This window comes from Lissotriton vulgaris, chromosome 3_1, assembly GCF_964263255.1.
Source record: "Lissotriton vulgaris chromosome 3_1, aLisVul1.2, whole genome shotgun sequence".
NCBI lineage: Eukaryota > Metazoa > Chordata > Amphibia > Caudata > Salamandridae > Lissotriton > Lissotriton vulgaris.
The window spans coordinates 1,350,566,289-1,350,579,284 of NC_141689.1; the positions used below are offsets into that span (position 1 = coordinate 1,350,566,289).

The following is a 12,996-nucleotide window of genomic DNA, read 5'->3' on the forward strand; positions in this document are numbered from 1 at the left end:
ATGTGTAAGACCACGGTGTGGCATTCCTAGCTAGTTTGTAATATGTAATCATTCACCCCTTTTTGCTTTTTAGGTTATGTTTAGGTTCCCACTTGCACCAATAATTTCCTACTATATTATTGCAATGCTTTTTCTGTCGTCATATTATCATTATGTAATACAGAGACCCCAATGATTAGCAGTTGCACTTGAATGTTGTTTTTGTGACAGGATTAACCTTTCTTTCTAGCCAGGTGCTGACGTATAGAAGGATGTGTGATTCCCTTCTTACAGGTAACTGATGACAGGAGGATATGTTGCTCATGACAGGAAATAACCTCAAGTGGGAATAATTTTACTCAGCAGTTTCTGCTTGGGAAGGTTAGGCCCCTATTCCATGTGTTAGGAAAATTGGCTCTCATCAGGGACACTCAAATTTTAGGCATTAAAGAGATCGTCAATAGACGTTAATGAGATCGTCAATAGACGTTAATGAGATCGTCAGTAGACGTTAATGAGATCGTCAAGAGACGTTAGTGAGATCGTCAATAGACGGTAATGAGATCGTCAGTGGACGTTAGTGAGATCGTCAGTGGACGTTAATGAGATCGTCGGTAGACGTTACAGAAGTTGCAGAACTATGAATGTGGCCAGCGCTGTGAAGTAACTATAGGATATAGTGTGGATTTCCCCATTCCCAGGTAGGTAATTTAGATATAGTGCTTTTAGGTCCTGGGAAGGGTGGTGGTATGTGGCGGCTGGGTCTGCTGTAATCAATAAGCTGATAACTTGGTCTGAAAATCCGGTCGCTACAGAAGCAGTGATTCATTCTGCTTCCATGCTTAATAGTTTATAATTAAAAGAGAATGAACCACATATCTTGAAAAGGCCAGGGTCTTTAAGTGTTGTACAAAGGCCCTCATACACTCCAATCCGTGGGCAGCGGTGTATCTTGGTTCTCCATATGAGAAGGTTAGGTGATTGGTTTTATCTTTGGGTCCTTTTCCGCCTCAGTTTCCCATTCTCAAGGCAGTCAACCTTCCTCCACCTGGAGGGAGATCATCTGGTTCTTTGACGGTCATGACTTTGATAGTGTTAGCGTAAAAAGTGATAAATTACTGTACTGTACTCTTGTTTTATTCATCAGGATGGGGTAAGTTTAGAAAGTGTGTGTTGCTCTGGTGGATGTGTGAATGGTCCACCGCGCCTATATAGTGATGATTTCAGTGGTCGACATGTTTCAGTCTATGGGTGTCTCTAAAGATCTGTGGACTTTCATTAGGACCTTAGTCATAGCGATAATGTGATAGATCGCTTTGACACATTGGGTAAGTGAATATCGTTACCCATGTTCGTCATTATTTCATGTAATCAACATGTTTATAGGTTATGGTTCTACCTAATACTTGGGAAAGAAAAAGAAAAGGGGGAAAAGGAAACACATGCATATTGTTGCTTTATATAGATTTCATATAGCGTTGCCCAATTAGGTGCTTGGATGTGTAATGCTACTTGCATATGCGACACAATTTGAGTGCTGTACTCATCTTAATTCCTTGTTACATATGACAGTGAAGCATTAATAATCAATCAGGGATCAATATCAAGAAGGCATGTAGTATATTTGTTGGCATCAAAGGCTTACAAAAGGACGTCATAATACAGTGATTTGTGCTCAGTTGGTAAGAAAAAAGTCTATGGCTGTTAAGTCATCATTAAGTTGGTGTAAAGCATATCAATAATTGTACTCCTACCCTACACCACAAGAGCCTGCGTTGAGGATGAAATCAAAGTTTGCTCAAGAACATTGTAAAAAAAATAAATCCAAGGCAGTAAAGCCAGCCCCAGAGGTCTACAAATATAGGGCTCGAACAGCAGCCCTTTATGTGGGCAGAATGTCTATGAGTGGTGGGGTGGGGGGGGGGCTTAGGTACACTCACTGTAGATGAAAACAAATTTGTAAGGATGTTGCTTCGTCTGCCCAGAAGTATGCCAATGATACTGGTGTACCATGAAATTGGCATGAACTGGATAGAACATCTAGCTGTATTGAGACATGTATTACTTTTGGTTAGCTTATGATTACCACAGGAACTTATTGGTATAAAGAAAGTCTAAGAGAAATGTGGGATCTTGATGGTCATGTTACTTTTCCTTGGTTTCGTCACAACAAGACCTGGTATAATAAACTAGGGTTGAGCTCGCCAATTTATTAACAGTCAATTTGAAGAGGTTCTTGAAGCAAACTTATTGGGAATATGTACTTAACAGTGTTCATTGTAATTCCAGCTTGGGTAGGATCACTCCACATATTCTGAATGTTAACCATTTCCTTATTTTGAACGATATCTGGATACTGTACAACCCCAGCTTGCACCCTTCAGATTAATTTGAATACAACTAGATGGTCATCTGGACCGATTGTTGAGGGGGAGACAAATTGTGAGGAGACGCAGAATTCCAACATGGCTGACAGCTTAGGCTACATCTCAACCACGGAAAAAGCTCCAGCTCTCACTGACTCAGGGTTTGGAGATCCGCCACGCCCCTGAGAAGGGCGAAACAAAAGGCGCAAGGACAGAAATGCGAGCGATGAGAACCAGGAAGAGAGGACTCACAAGCGGAAGGCGACCGCAAAGCAAACGGTGGGAGACCGGAAGAGACGACAGCGGTACCCGAGGAGGCATTACCGGTCGCAGTGGGCGAGGCTGAGGATAGAGCTTTGGGAGAGCCATAGAAAGAACTAGTTACTTACCTGTACACTATGGTTCTCCAGTATTATCTTTCATAGATTCACATGCTTGTATCTTCCCCGTCGTCATGGTGGGAGTCTCCCGGTAAATAATAAACATAGCAGTAGAAGAAAAACTGCCTGAAACCATAGAGTAGAGAAACCAGAGGGTAACCTCTCCTCCTCGTTATGTGGCCCAAACTACAGCCAATCAGCAACCAGCCCCAGCCTACACCATTCCCAGCAGAGCCACCATACCTCAGATTTCCTACCGCCCAAGAGTGAGCTATACCGGAAAACCAGAGATAAAAGGCGGTCTACCTAAAGGAAAACGGGGAGGCGGGCGGGCGCATGTGAATCTATGAAAGATAATACTGGAGAACCATAGTGTACAGGTAAGTAACTAGTTCTTTCTCCAGTATTCAATCTTTCATAGATTCACATGCTTGTATCAGATTAGATAGCAGTCCCTGTAGTTAGAGCGTTTCTAGGCTAGACCCCTTTCCTATCTCGGGGCTGTGTGCCATAAATTGCTTCTATTAAAAAGAACTTTTCACAATACCTAGGCATGATCAATTAAACATTGTCCTTATAATTATTTGCGTAAAGAGAAAAGCATATTATACAGTAAAAAGAAAATTGCAGAATACAATTCATAAAGATGTACCTTATTTAAAGAGATGTCGCAGGACTGCCTGTCCCACTGCTGCATCTGCTGTCCATTCCGTGTCCAGACAGTAATGTTTGGTGAATGTATGAGCAGTCGACCAGGTTGCTGCTCTACATATGTCTGGAAGGGGTACTCCTGCTAGCCATGCAGAAGACGTCGCCATTTTCCGTGTATCATGGGCACGGACTTTTCTGTCGAGAGGTCTTCCTGCTTTCTCATGACAGAAGCAAATAGCGGAAGCAATCCATCTGGATATGGAGGAATTGCGAAAGCTTTTTGTCTTTTCAATGTAAAATTTTAGGCATCTGCCAATATCCAAAGTATGCAGAGCTTTTTCAGCCGCCGTGGATGGATTCTTAAAATATGTAGGCAGGATGATAGGTTCATTCAAATGAAAATAAGAGGGTATTTTAGGCACAAATTTAGGGTTAGTTCTTAGCATCACCTTATCCGGCCTGAACTGAATGAAGGGGTCCAATATGGAAAAGGCTTGTATCTCACTCACTCTTCTGGCTGACGTGAGCGCCAATAGCAAAGCCACTTTCCATGACAAGAATTGCAATTCTGATTTGTGTATGGGCTCGAAGGGAGCTTTCATCAGCTGCGACAAAACTGTGTTAAGCTGCCATGAAGGTGGAGGATGCTTGACAGGAGGAAACTTCCTGAACAGCCCTTTCAAGAATTCCTTGATTAGTCTGTTAGACCACAAGGAAGGGCATCCTGGTGATCTTCTATACCTGGAAATTGAAGCTAGATGAACTTTTATAGATGAGTGCGCCAGTCCTGATCTGGCTAAATGCAGTAAATAAGGAAGGATTTGCTCAGCCGAGGACGTTAAGGGATGCAGTGCATTAGCCACGCACCAACTACAGAATCGCTTCCATTTTGCCACATAAGTCCTGTTGGTAGACAGCGCCACGGAACTTTGCAGTATTTCACGACATTCTGGGGTGATATCTAGGGACTGGAATTCGTGCTCAAAAGGTTCCAAGCAGACAATCTTAGCGAGGTCAGTTGCGGATGAAGTACTTGGCCTCTGTTCATTGAAATCAGATCTCTGGTTATCGGGAGCTGTATTCTCGGTTCTACCGACAACTGCAGAAGCTCTGTATACCAAAACTGCCTCGGCCATGCCGGGGCTATCAGTATTATCTGGCAAGGTTCTGCTCTCATTTTCCTTAGTAGTCTGGGAATTAAGGGAAAAGGAGGGAAGGCATAGGCAAACATCCCTGTCCATCGGAGGTGAAGAGCGTTCCCCCTTGAATCCTGCTGAGGGAACCTGCTGGCATAATGACTGCATTTTTTGTTGCTCTGAGTTGCAAACAGGTCCAGACCTGGTTTGCCCCACACTTTGAAAATCCGATTCAGCTGGATCTGGTTGATCTCCCACTCGTGGCAAATGTCGGATGACCTGCTTAACCGATCCGCTTTTGTGTTGTCTACTCCTGGGACATGTTCTACTTGCAGTGTTATTTTCTGACACAATAGCCATTTCCAGATTCTTTGTGCTAGAATCGACAAGGGTTTTGATCTCGTTCCACCCTGTTTGCGCAGGTAAAACATTGTTGTTGTGCTGTCTGTCCGCACTAAAACCGATGAACCTTGGATCCTGGGAAGGAAAGCCTGGAGGCCTAGGAAGACTGCTTCCAATTCCAAGAGATTGATGTGACGTTTCGCCTCTTGAGGAGACCAAAGGCCTTGAATTTCCAGGTCTTGCAAATGAGCCCCCCAGCCTCGCAATGAAGCGTCTGACGTCATGACGTAGCTTGGTGATTGTGGTTCGAATGTGAGGCCCTTTGTTAGGTTGCCCCTGATACCCCACCATGACATTGCCCGCTTGATCTGACCTGTTATGACCAGCTTGTCGTCGAAGGAACCCAGGGCTTGGACCCATTGCTTGTCCAGGGCTTCCTGTAACGGTCTCATTTGTAAACGGCAGTTGGGGATCAGCGGAATGCAAGAGGACATCATTCCCAGTAATGATTTGAATATCCTGATGGAAGTGAACTTTTTTGCTGCTAGGGATGCAGTCAGCTTCAAGATTTTCGTTACCCTTTCCTCTGAGGGGTAAGCCTTCAATTCCTGAGTTTTCAGGATTGCTCCTAAGAACTGTAGAGCACAGGTCGGAACAAAGGATGATTTTTCCTTGTTTATTCGTAGACCTAGTCTTTGGAAGAGTTCCGTGCACTTCTGTAGAGATCTCCGCGTTGCTTGGAACGATGGTCCTTTTACTAACCAGTCGTCCAAGTATGGGAACACCTGTAGACCTTGCTGCCTTAAGTGCGCCGCTATAGGGGCCATGCATTTCGTGAAGACTCTGGGGGCAGACTTCAGTCCGAAAAGTAAAACTCTGAACTGGTAATGACGATATGTCCATTGCCACATCTATGGACTCCGACGCTGCTCTGGCTCCATCTTGAAGAATGGTAGTCGCCTCCTCTTTCTTGTCCTCCGGAAGGTGCGACAGGAAAGGCGCGATGTCCGACCACATCTGTCTATTGAACCGGCTCAGCAGAGCCATTGCGTTGGTAGCTTTGATGGAAGCCGCTGCCATCGCCGCAAAGCGTTTACCTATGCCATCCATCTTCTTGCCCTCCTTATCGGGGGGCGCCACGCATGTGGCCATCAGGTTCTTGGAGCGCTTCTGGGCTGCCTGAGTCACCACTGAGTCTGGACGAGGATGTCCAATAAGACATGCTGGAGCCTTCTCTACAGCACGATACTTCTTGTCCAGCTTGGGTATGGATGCTGAGACTGAAGCTGGATTCTTCATCAATTTGAGTCCTTCCTCCCAGATATGTTCAATAATAGGAATCGCTCTTACCGATTTCCTGGAGGACTCCTTAAAGTCATAAAGGAAACAATCGTTTTCCTTGACTGGCATAGAAAGCTTGAACCTTTTAGCCGCTTTCTCCATCAGGTCATGGAAGCTGGCTATATCCTCCGGTGGAGAACTTGATTGAGGCAAGGGTGACGCCGGGGACGTTGGAGCAATATACTGGTTCTATTCGTCTCCCACTTCCTCATCCTGATTAATTTCTCCTTCTTCCTCCTCATGATCAGACTCATTCAGGTCATCGCGAATCGTAATTACGTTTTGAACCTCCTTCCGAGGAGGGGGAGGTGGATGAGTTATAGGCGCCTCTTTAACAGGTTGAGAGCCTTTCTTAGAGGCCGCGGAAGCATTATCTTCTGGAAAGCGACGATAATAGCTGTCTATCATGCTCCTTAAGTCGGATATTAAAGAGATTGGCACCGACATTGCCTCCTCTCGCGCAGGCGTATCCACTTCCTCCTCATCATCATCATAGTGATAGGCCTGGTGAAAAGACTCATATCTCATCTGGCCCCTGACTGGCCGGTCTGTAAAGGTAAAATCCTCCCGTTGATCTTCCTCATCAGTGTCCTGATGCTTAATATGGAGCTGCGAAGGACTGTACGCCGCTCCAAAAGATCCTTCTTCTTCTGATTCCTGGCCATCCAGAATGGTGGAGGGCAGCAGAGGTGATATCTTTGGCGTGGAAAATTCTCCTTTCCTGCTCGTTAACACCCCCGTCGACGGAGCAATCCTTTTAACAGAAATGTAAGTTGACGTTATTTTCGTTGGAGATGACATCTTCAATGATTTATTCGCCGTCGACGGGATCGTCGACGGGATCGTCGACGGGATCGTCGACGGGGCCGTCGACGGGATGCTCGTCGACGAAGATCTCGCCGTCGACGAAGACTTAACACTCACCGTCGACGGAGTCGTCGTTGTCATCGTCGTCGACGAAGCTGTCGACATCGAGACTGTCGTCGTCGTCGACAGACTGGTCCTGGTCGTCGACGGAAGGGTCGTCGTCGCCATCGTCGACGGAACGGTCTTCGCCGCCGTCGTCGACGATCTCGTCGTCGATCTGACTGGATTTTTAACAGATCTCGTTGACGGAAGCGACGACGGAGCCCTCTTTTCTGAGGAAGGCTTGAGAGGAGTTGGAGGGAGTGAAGTAGAAGGTTCACCTTCCTTAGATTTTCCTGCTTTTTGCCTCACATCTCCCTTTTCCTCAGAGGACCCTCTTAACTTCTTAGAGGAGTGTCCCATGGCTTCTCCTTCAGATTCAGAGTCATGAACCTTCCTTTTCTGAAGCCATATTAGGAGGCGCCCTTCCCTATCCCTCAGAGTCTTGGGAGGGAAGTTCTGGCAGTACTTGCAGTCCTTAGGGATATGCTTGGGGTACAGGCAGTACAAGCATTCCTTGTGAGGATCCTCAGAAAAAAGTCTGGCCTTGCCACAGGATCTGCAAGCTCTGAAAAGACTCTTCTTAGAGCTTTCAGACATCGTGACTGAAGTAATTCCAACAAGAAAAAACAGTACCTGATTCCAACTGACAAAGGTCAAAAGGTCAGTGAAGAGAGAGAAAAAACTGAGCAGAGCTCAGGGAGACTCCTTCTCACACGAAGGCGGTTAGAAATCTGAGGTATGGTGGCTCTGCTGGGAATGGTGTAGGCTGGGGCTGGTTGCTGATTGGCTGTAGTTTGGGCCACATAACGAGGAGGAGAGGTTACCCTCTGGTTTCTCTACTCTATGGTTTCAGGCAGTTTTTCTTCTACTGCTATGTTTATTATTTACCGGGAGACTCCCACCATGACGACGGGGAAGATACAAGCATGTGAATCTATGAAAGATTGAATACTGGAGAATCCCAGAGACAATGGAGCAGATGGGACGAAAGCCGGACAGCTGTGCTGTGCAGGTTACAGCCCCAGAACCTCGAGGGGCGAGACGATTGCTTTTGATGCCCACACCATGGCCCAGGAGACGGGTCTTGGTCAAAGGCAAGTAATGAAGAACACCTGGGCTTCTAGTGGAGCTGGTGGGGGGCCGGGTTATAGCAGGCACCTGGGGAACAGAGAGCAGCACATGTGGGAGTGCATATGAGCATAAGAAGGGGGGAAGAGAATCCCCTCACAACAAGGGTTGTAGCCACAGCTTCCCACCCTGCACAAACACCCCTTACCTGTTGAAGGTGGCACTCTGCTGAAACTCCTAGAAAAACCCGTTATCTAGTTCCATGTTTCTTTGGATTGTTTTTCCTTTGGTTTTTTTCTCAACTTGGGAGTCCTGGACGACGTGATGCTTCCAGAACGAAAAGGAGACCAGTTACCAACAACTAAACCCCCTGAGAGACTGATTGAGAGTTACTCCTTTGTACCTTATTTCTTTTGTTCCTCTAGAGTTTAATAAAACATACGCAGTACAAACCATTAAAGTGCAATCGCCAGTCTCTTCACTACGACACATATTTACACTATGCCTTTAAATGCTGAAGAAAATCTTGCAAGTGTTATTTTTTTGTCCAACTTATGCCCTCAGAGAAGGAAGTAGATTAAACCATTGTAATGCAATATGGGGGCTAGAAAATGTTTAGAAGCACTGAGAATATTAAAATCAGATATGTTGCAGCCTGTAGTTTTTGGTCTTAGTAAATCTCTCTTTGCTGTAAATGTGGTACGTAATGTGTAGATTACATAAGGAAATTACCTTTCCGTAATATCTAGAAGAAATCCAACTTCACCACTGAATTGGATTTGACCAATTATTAAAAATAGCTGTTGAACTATTTTTCTAGTTATTCCCATTCTTGAGATAGAGGATTAGTATTTAATATTGCATTCCACTGTTTTCTTATTGAACGGCCAAACCGACTACAGTGAAAATAGCTTGAGGACATTTTCACTGCAAGGACATGTTTAACATCACACTTCTACATGACCTACTTTTAAATACTATGTACCCTACCTTTATTTACAACAAGGCCTACTTAGGGGTGATTTATAAATATTTAAAAGGACAATTTAGACCTGATAAAGGGGTTATTTTGCAGTTAAAACCTGTACAGCCTGGCTTCTGTTAGCAGGCTGGCAGTCAGCTTTACATTGTCACTTTAGTGGATGGCACAATGGGTGCTGCAGTCCACTTGTGACATTTAACCTACAGGCCCTGGTAATACCTTGGTACCATATACTAGGGACTTATACGTAAGTTAAATGTGCCATTTAGGAACAAACCAATTTTACCAAGTTGAAAAGAGGAGCACAAGCACTTTACCTTTGGTAAGCAGGGGGTAAAGGGTGTAGAGTAGTACAGCCAATAAAAATAGGGTTCTACAAAAACCCTCAAAAATCAGAGTGATTGTGCAGAAAGGGCAAACTTCAAACAGTGTTGTTGTGTGCAGATGTACAGTGATGTAGTGACTGTGTGTGTGCATGTGGTGTTGTGTGTACCTGTGTGCGTGCTGCCCTAGGTAGGGGTATGCAGTGTTCTGTCAGGAATGTTGGTTTGCAAAGTTAAGTCAGGGATTCTGGTCTGTGAATGTAAGGCGAGTCAGTGTGTAATCTACATGCAACAGACAACATACTCACTTGAGTGTAATAACATCAAACACTTACCTGTTCTTCCAATGCCTGCACTACAATGGATAACAATAGGTGGGCCAGCTGGATGTCCAGTCCACTGTGGTCCCAAGGCCTGTACCGCTGCAGCTTGATGCTGTTTCACCTGGGCTCGGAAGTCTAACATAGCAGAAGCAGATTTGGGTACTCCAAAGTCAGGCCAGCTCATATACTGATAGTGTGCAACATTTCGGCTTTCCCCTGTCTTTAAAAATCAGGAGACATTTAATAAAACTGATTAGGTTACATTCAACTAATCATACCCGAATAGATCTAAAATGGTCTGTGAGTGAATGAAAGGTTTATTGCAAAATTACTCAAAACCATTTGCAATATTTCAGACATTAATAAAAAACAGTTACAAATTCTATCTGAATAACAATGAATTATATAGAATGTTTGTTCATCTTTAAAAAAGTATTGTTTTAGCAGCATTGATTGAAAGTAAATGTTCGTTCCCTGTCTTAAGGCTGTCATGCGGCCGGAATGGAAGAAGGTGATGGCATCGATACAAGCCGCAGGGATGTCGAACCGCCTCAGGGTTAAAGTGACCTAGTGCCTTGTACTGTATAATGGACTTAATGTTAGAACTGCATGGCGAATCTCTTCCCTGTTTGTTTACTTGTTGCTTGTGCCAGCCCCGCTAGTGTCGTCAGGACCTTCTCTTTCAGAGAGCCGAACATGCAGCTCAGCCAAACACTTCCCAAATGTGGCCAATTCTATTGGTACCGTGCAAGAGAACAAAGCAGATATTGCTTCTTCACACGTCCAAGTACCTTTAGACAGACACTTCGGTTTTAACAGCTTCTGACGTAGTGGTAGCAGGTCTGGGCAACAACATACCAAATGCTGCTGGGACTCTATTCTATATTAGCAGATTCTACACCTGGTTATAGAGGCCAGGGATTTCCATCCGGGATTTAGTTATTTAATTGGAAGGGGCAGTAGCCTGGGCCAGTGAATATTTTTTAGTGCCTTCCGCCTCAAAGCTAGCTTCAGGTAAGACTGCATTTTATGCTCTTTGTATGATGTAATTAGTCCGGAGAGGCCTCCCCTAGCTGTATACTTTGATGAGTCGGCTTCACGTGATAATTGCTGAATGTGTTTATTAAGTGCATTTTTAATTGCCACGCAGCTAAACCATTCTTGGCCCCAGTTTTGTGTTGCCAGACCATGTGTTTCCACAGCTTTTTGCATGTAATTTTCCATGGGTTGGTGGTCCCTTCATAGATGGGTTTCAGCATGTTCTTTACGCTTCCAATGGGTGCTTTAAGAACTTGGTAATGATATTTCGCCTGCGTTCCCAGGCATTCATAGTTTTGCTGCACAAGGCCAAACTCCAGGGGAATCAGGCTGCTGCGGATACTCTTTGTTGACTTAACTATGAGTTTATATGCCTGACATTGCGATTTCTCAAGCAGGCTATCCATTTTGCCTGGGAATGCCTGCTGTGCATAACCCTCTATTGACCATATTTACTTTGGATGGCTCTTCTCATTGGTCCCGTGACACTCCCGTTGTTGGCTCTGCAGCTTCTCATGGAGTTTGCACAAAGCGTAAATGGTCGACTGAGGTTTTGAATTAATTCTTTGTAGGTATAAAGTGCTTTCCCAGAGTCGCTGAACCATGCCCCACGATAATTATGTTTTTGCAGAGGAAATTGTCTTGTTGCCCACCTTTCATTTGAATATGTCTGTGCTGTGACAACATACAGTTTGGAAGGCCTCCCAAACACACATCAACCAGGGTAGTTCTTTTACAATAATGCTTTAAACAATTGAGCTGCACCTTTTTAATCAATGAATGCAATTCTAGTCATCCGCTAAAAAAATTCTACTTGGCAAAATCCATTCTAAAGCCTTTCATTGCAAACTGTGCTTTGCATTTTTATTATTCGCATCTGACTGTTACTTCACAATCCTTCTTTGGTCTAATTCTTGTAATGTAGGTTTATCGATGTGCTTTCAATATGAGCAAAGACCATCCTTAAAGCAGCAGCGATGGCTCCTCCATAATAGCCCCACTTACCGTAGAATGAAAAATAAAACAATTATAAAACGATTTTATGATTTAATTTTTCACTGGAAGCAATGCTGTCGAGTCTAAGGTAGGGTGGGGCTAGGCAATCCTCTGTCCAATCAATCAAGGTTTGTGGAGCGCAGCCGGAAGGGTCTTAAGGCGTGAGAGGAGCGGGAAGCGCGCAGCTCCTAAACCCTCGCGGTGATCATTAGAAGGCTACCATCGCCCATCTGGGTGCGAGCGGTGCCGGGCGTTCATGGTGATTCGTCGAACAGCCAGGTCTTGAGGTACGTTAGGAACTTGGAGAGGGTTGGTATCAGGCTGAGGTGGAGAGGGAGGGAGTTCCATGCTTTGGCCGCGAGGTAGGAGTAGAAGCGACCTCCTGTTCTGCTCTTCTTGATGTGTGATATTGTGGTGAGGGAGACCTGGGCTGAGCGGAGGGGTCTTTGGGGTGCGTGGAACGAAAGGCGGTGATTCATGTAGGCGGGGCCGGTGTTGTGGAGGGCCTTATGGGCGTGGGTGAGAAGCTTGAAGATGATTCACTTCTCAACAGTGCAGGTACTGGGAGAAGGAGTAGTGGGGACTTGTAAATGTGTAATTCAGTTTGGTCAGCCATCTTAGGGGCCAGCCCAACAGACATGCACATTTAGGTTTCTCCAACCCAGCTGTGTTCCACAGCTCGGTGGAGAAACCACACAGACACCCTGTGCCTGAGGGAGCAGCAAACCAGCCCGCTCAGCACAATCACCATGTTGCTCTCATAGCATGAGAGCAGCATCTGTATTGGATGAGGAGTCCGTGAATGAAGTCCCAGGGACTCCTAGGAGCAGGAAGAGCGCCGAGGCATGAGGTGGCTGACCAGTCGGCATTAGATAAGGTTTCAATGTTATTATTATTAATTCCCCTTCCCTCCAACGCCCCCTCCAGCACTGCAGCCAGCTACTGTACATCGACAGCAGCACAACTGCCTTGAAGTATGTTTCTGTCGCTGTCCATTTGCACAGTGACCCAGATAGTGGCATAATCAAGGTGAAGGTCACTGATTCAAACACTTTCTGTAAAAAACAATTTCAGTTAAGGGCGTTAAGAGCTGTCCAAACCAAAAAGAGGAGCGTAGAGGTATTGATAGGATCACCCTCCAAGCAGGACTTTACATAACCAA

The 12,996-nt window shown here is 45.2% G+C and overlaps 1 protein-coding gene across 3 annotated transcripts in view; it reads right to left on the reverse strand.

Annotated features, from left to right (window-relative positions):
* The window catches only part of LOC147727877 (tyrosine-protein phosphatase non-receptor type 9-like), a 1,887,882-nt gene that overhangs the window by 67,326 nt on the left and 1,807,560 nt on the right, over positions 1 to 12,996 (reverse strand). For all 3 annotated transcript variants that reach the window (XM_086961826.1, XM_086961825.1, XM_086961827.1), the window contains one exon: positions 9,813 to 10,020. In XM_086961826.1, the coding sequence (XP_086817952.1) occupies positions 9,813 to 10,020 (208 nt within the window). The remainder of the gene's footprint in view (positions 1 to 9,812; positions 10,021 to 12,996) is intronic.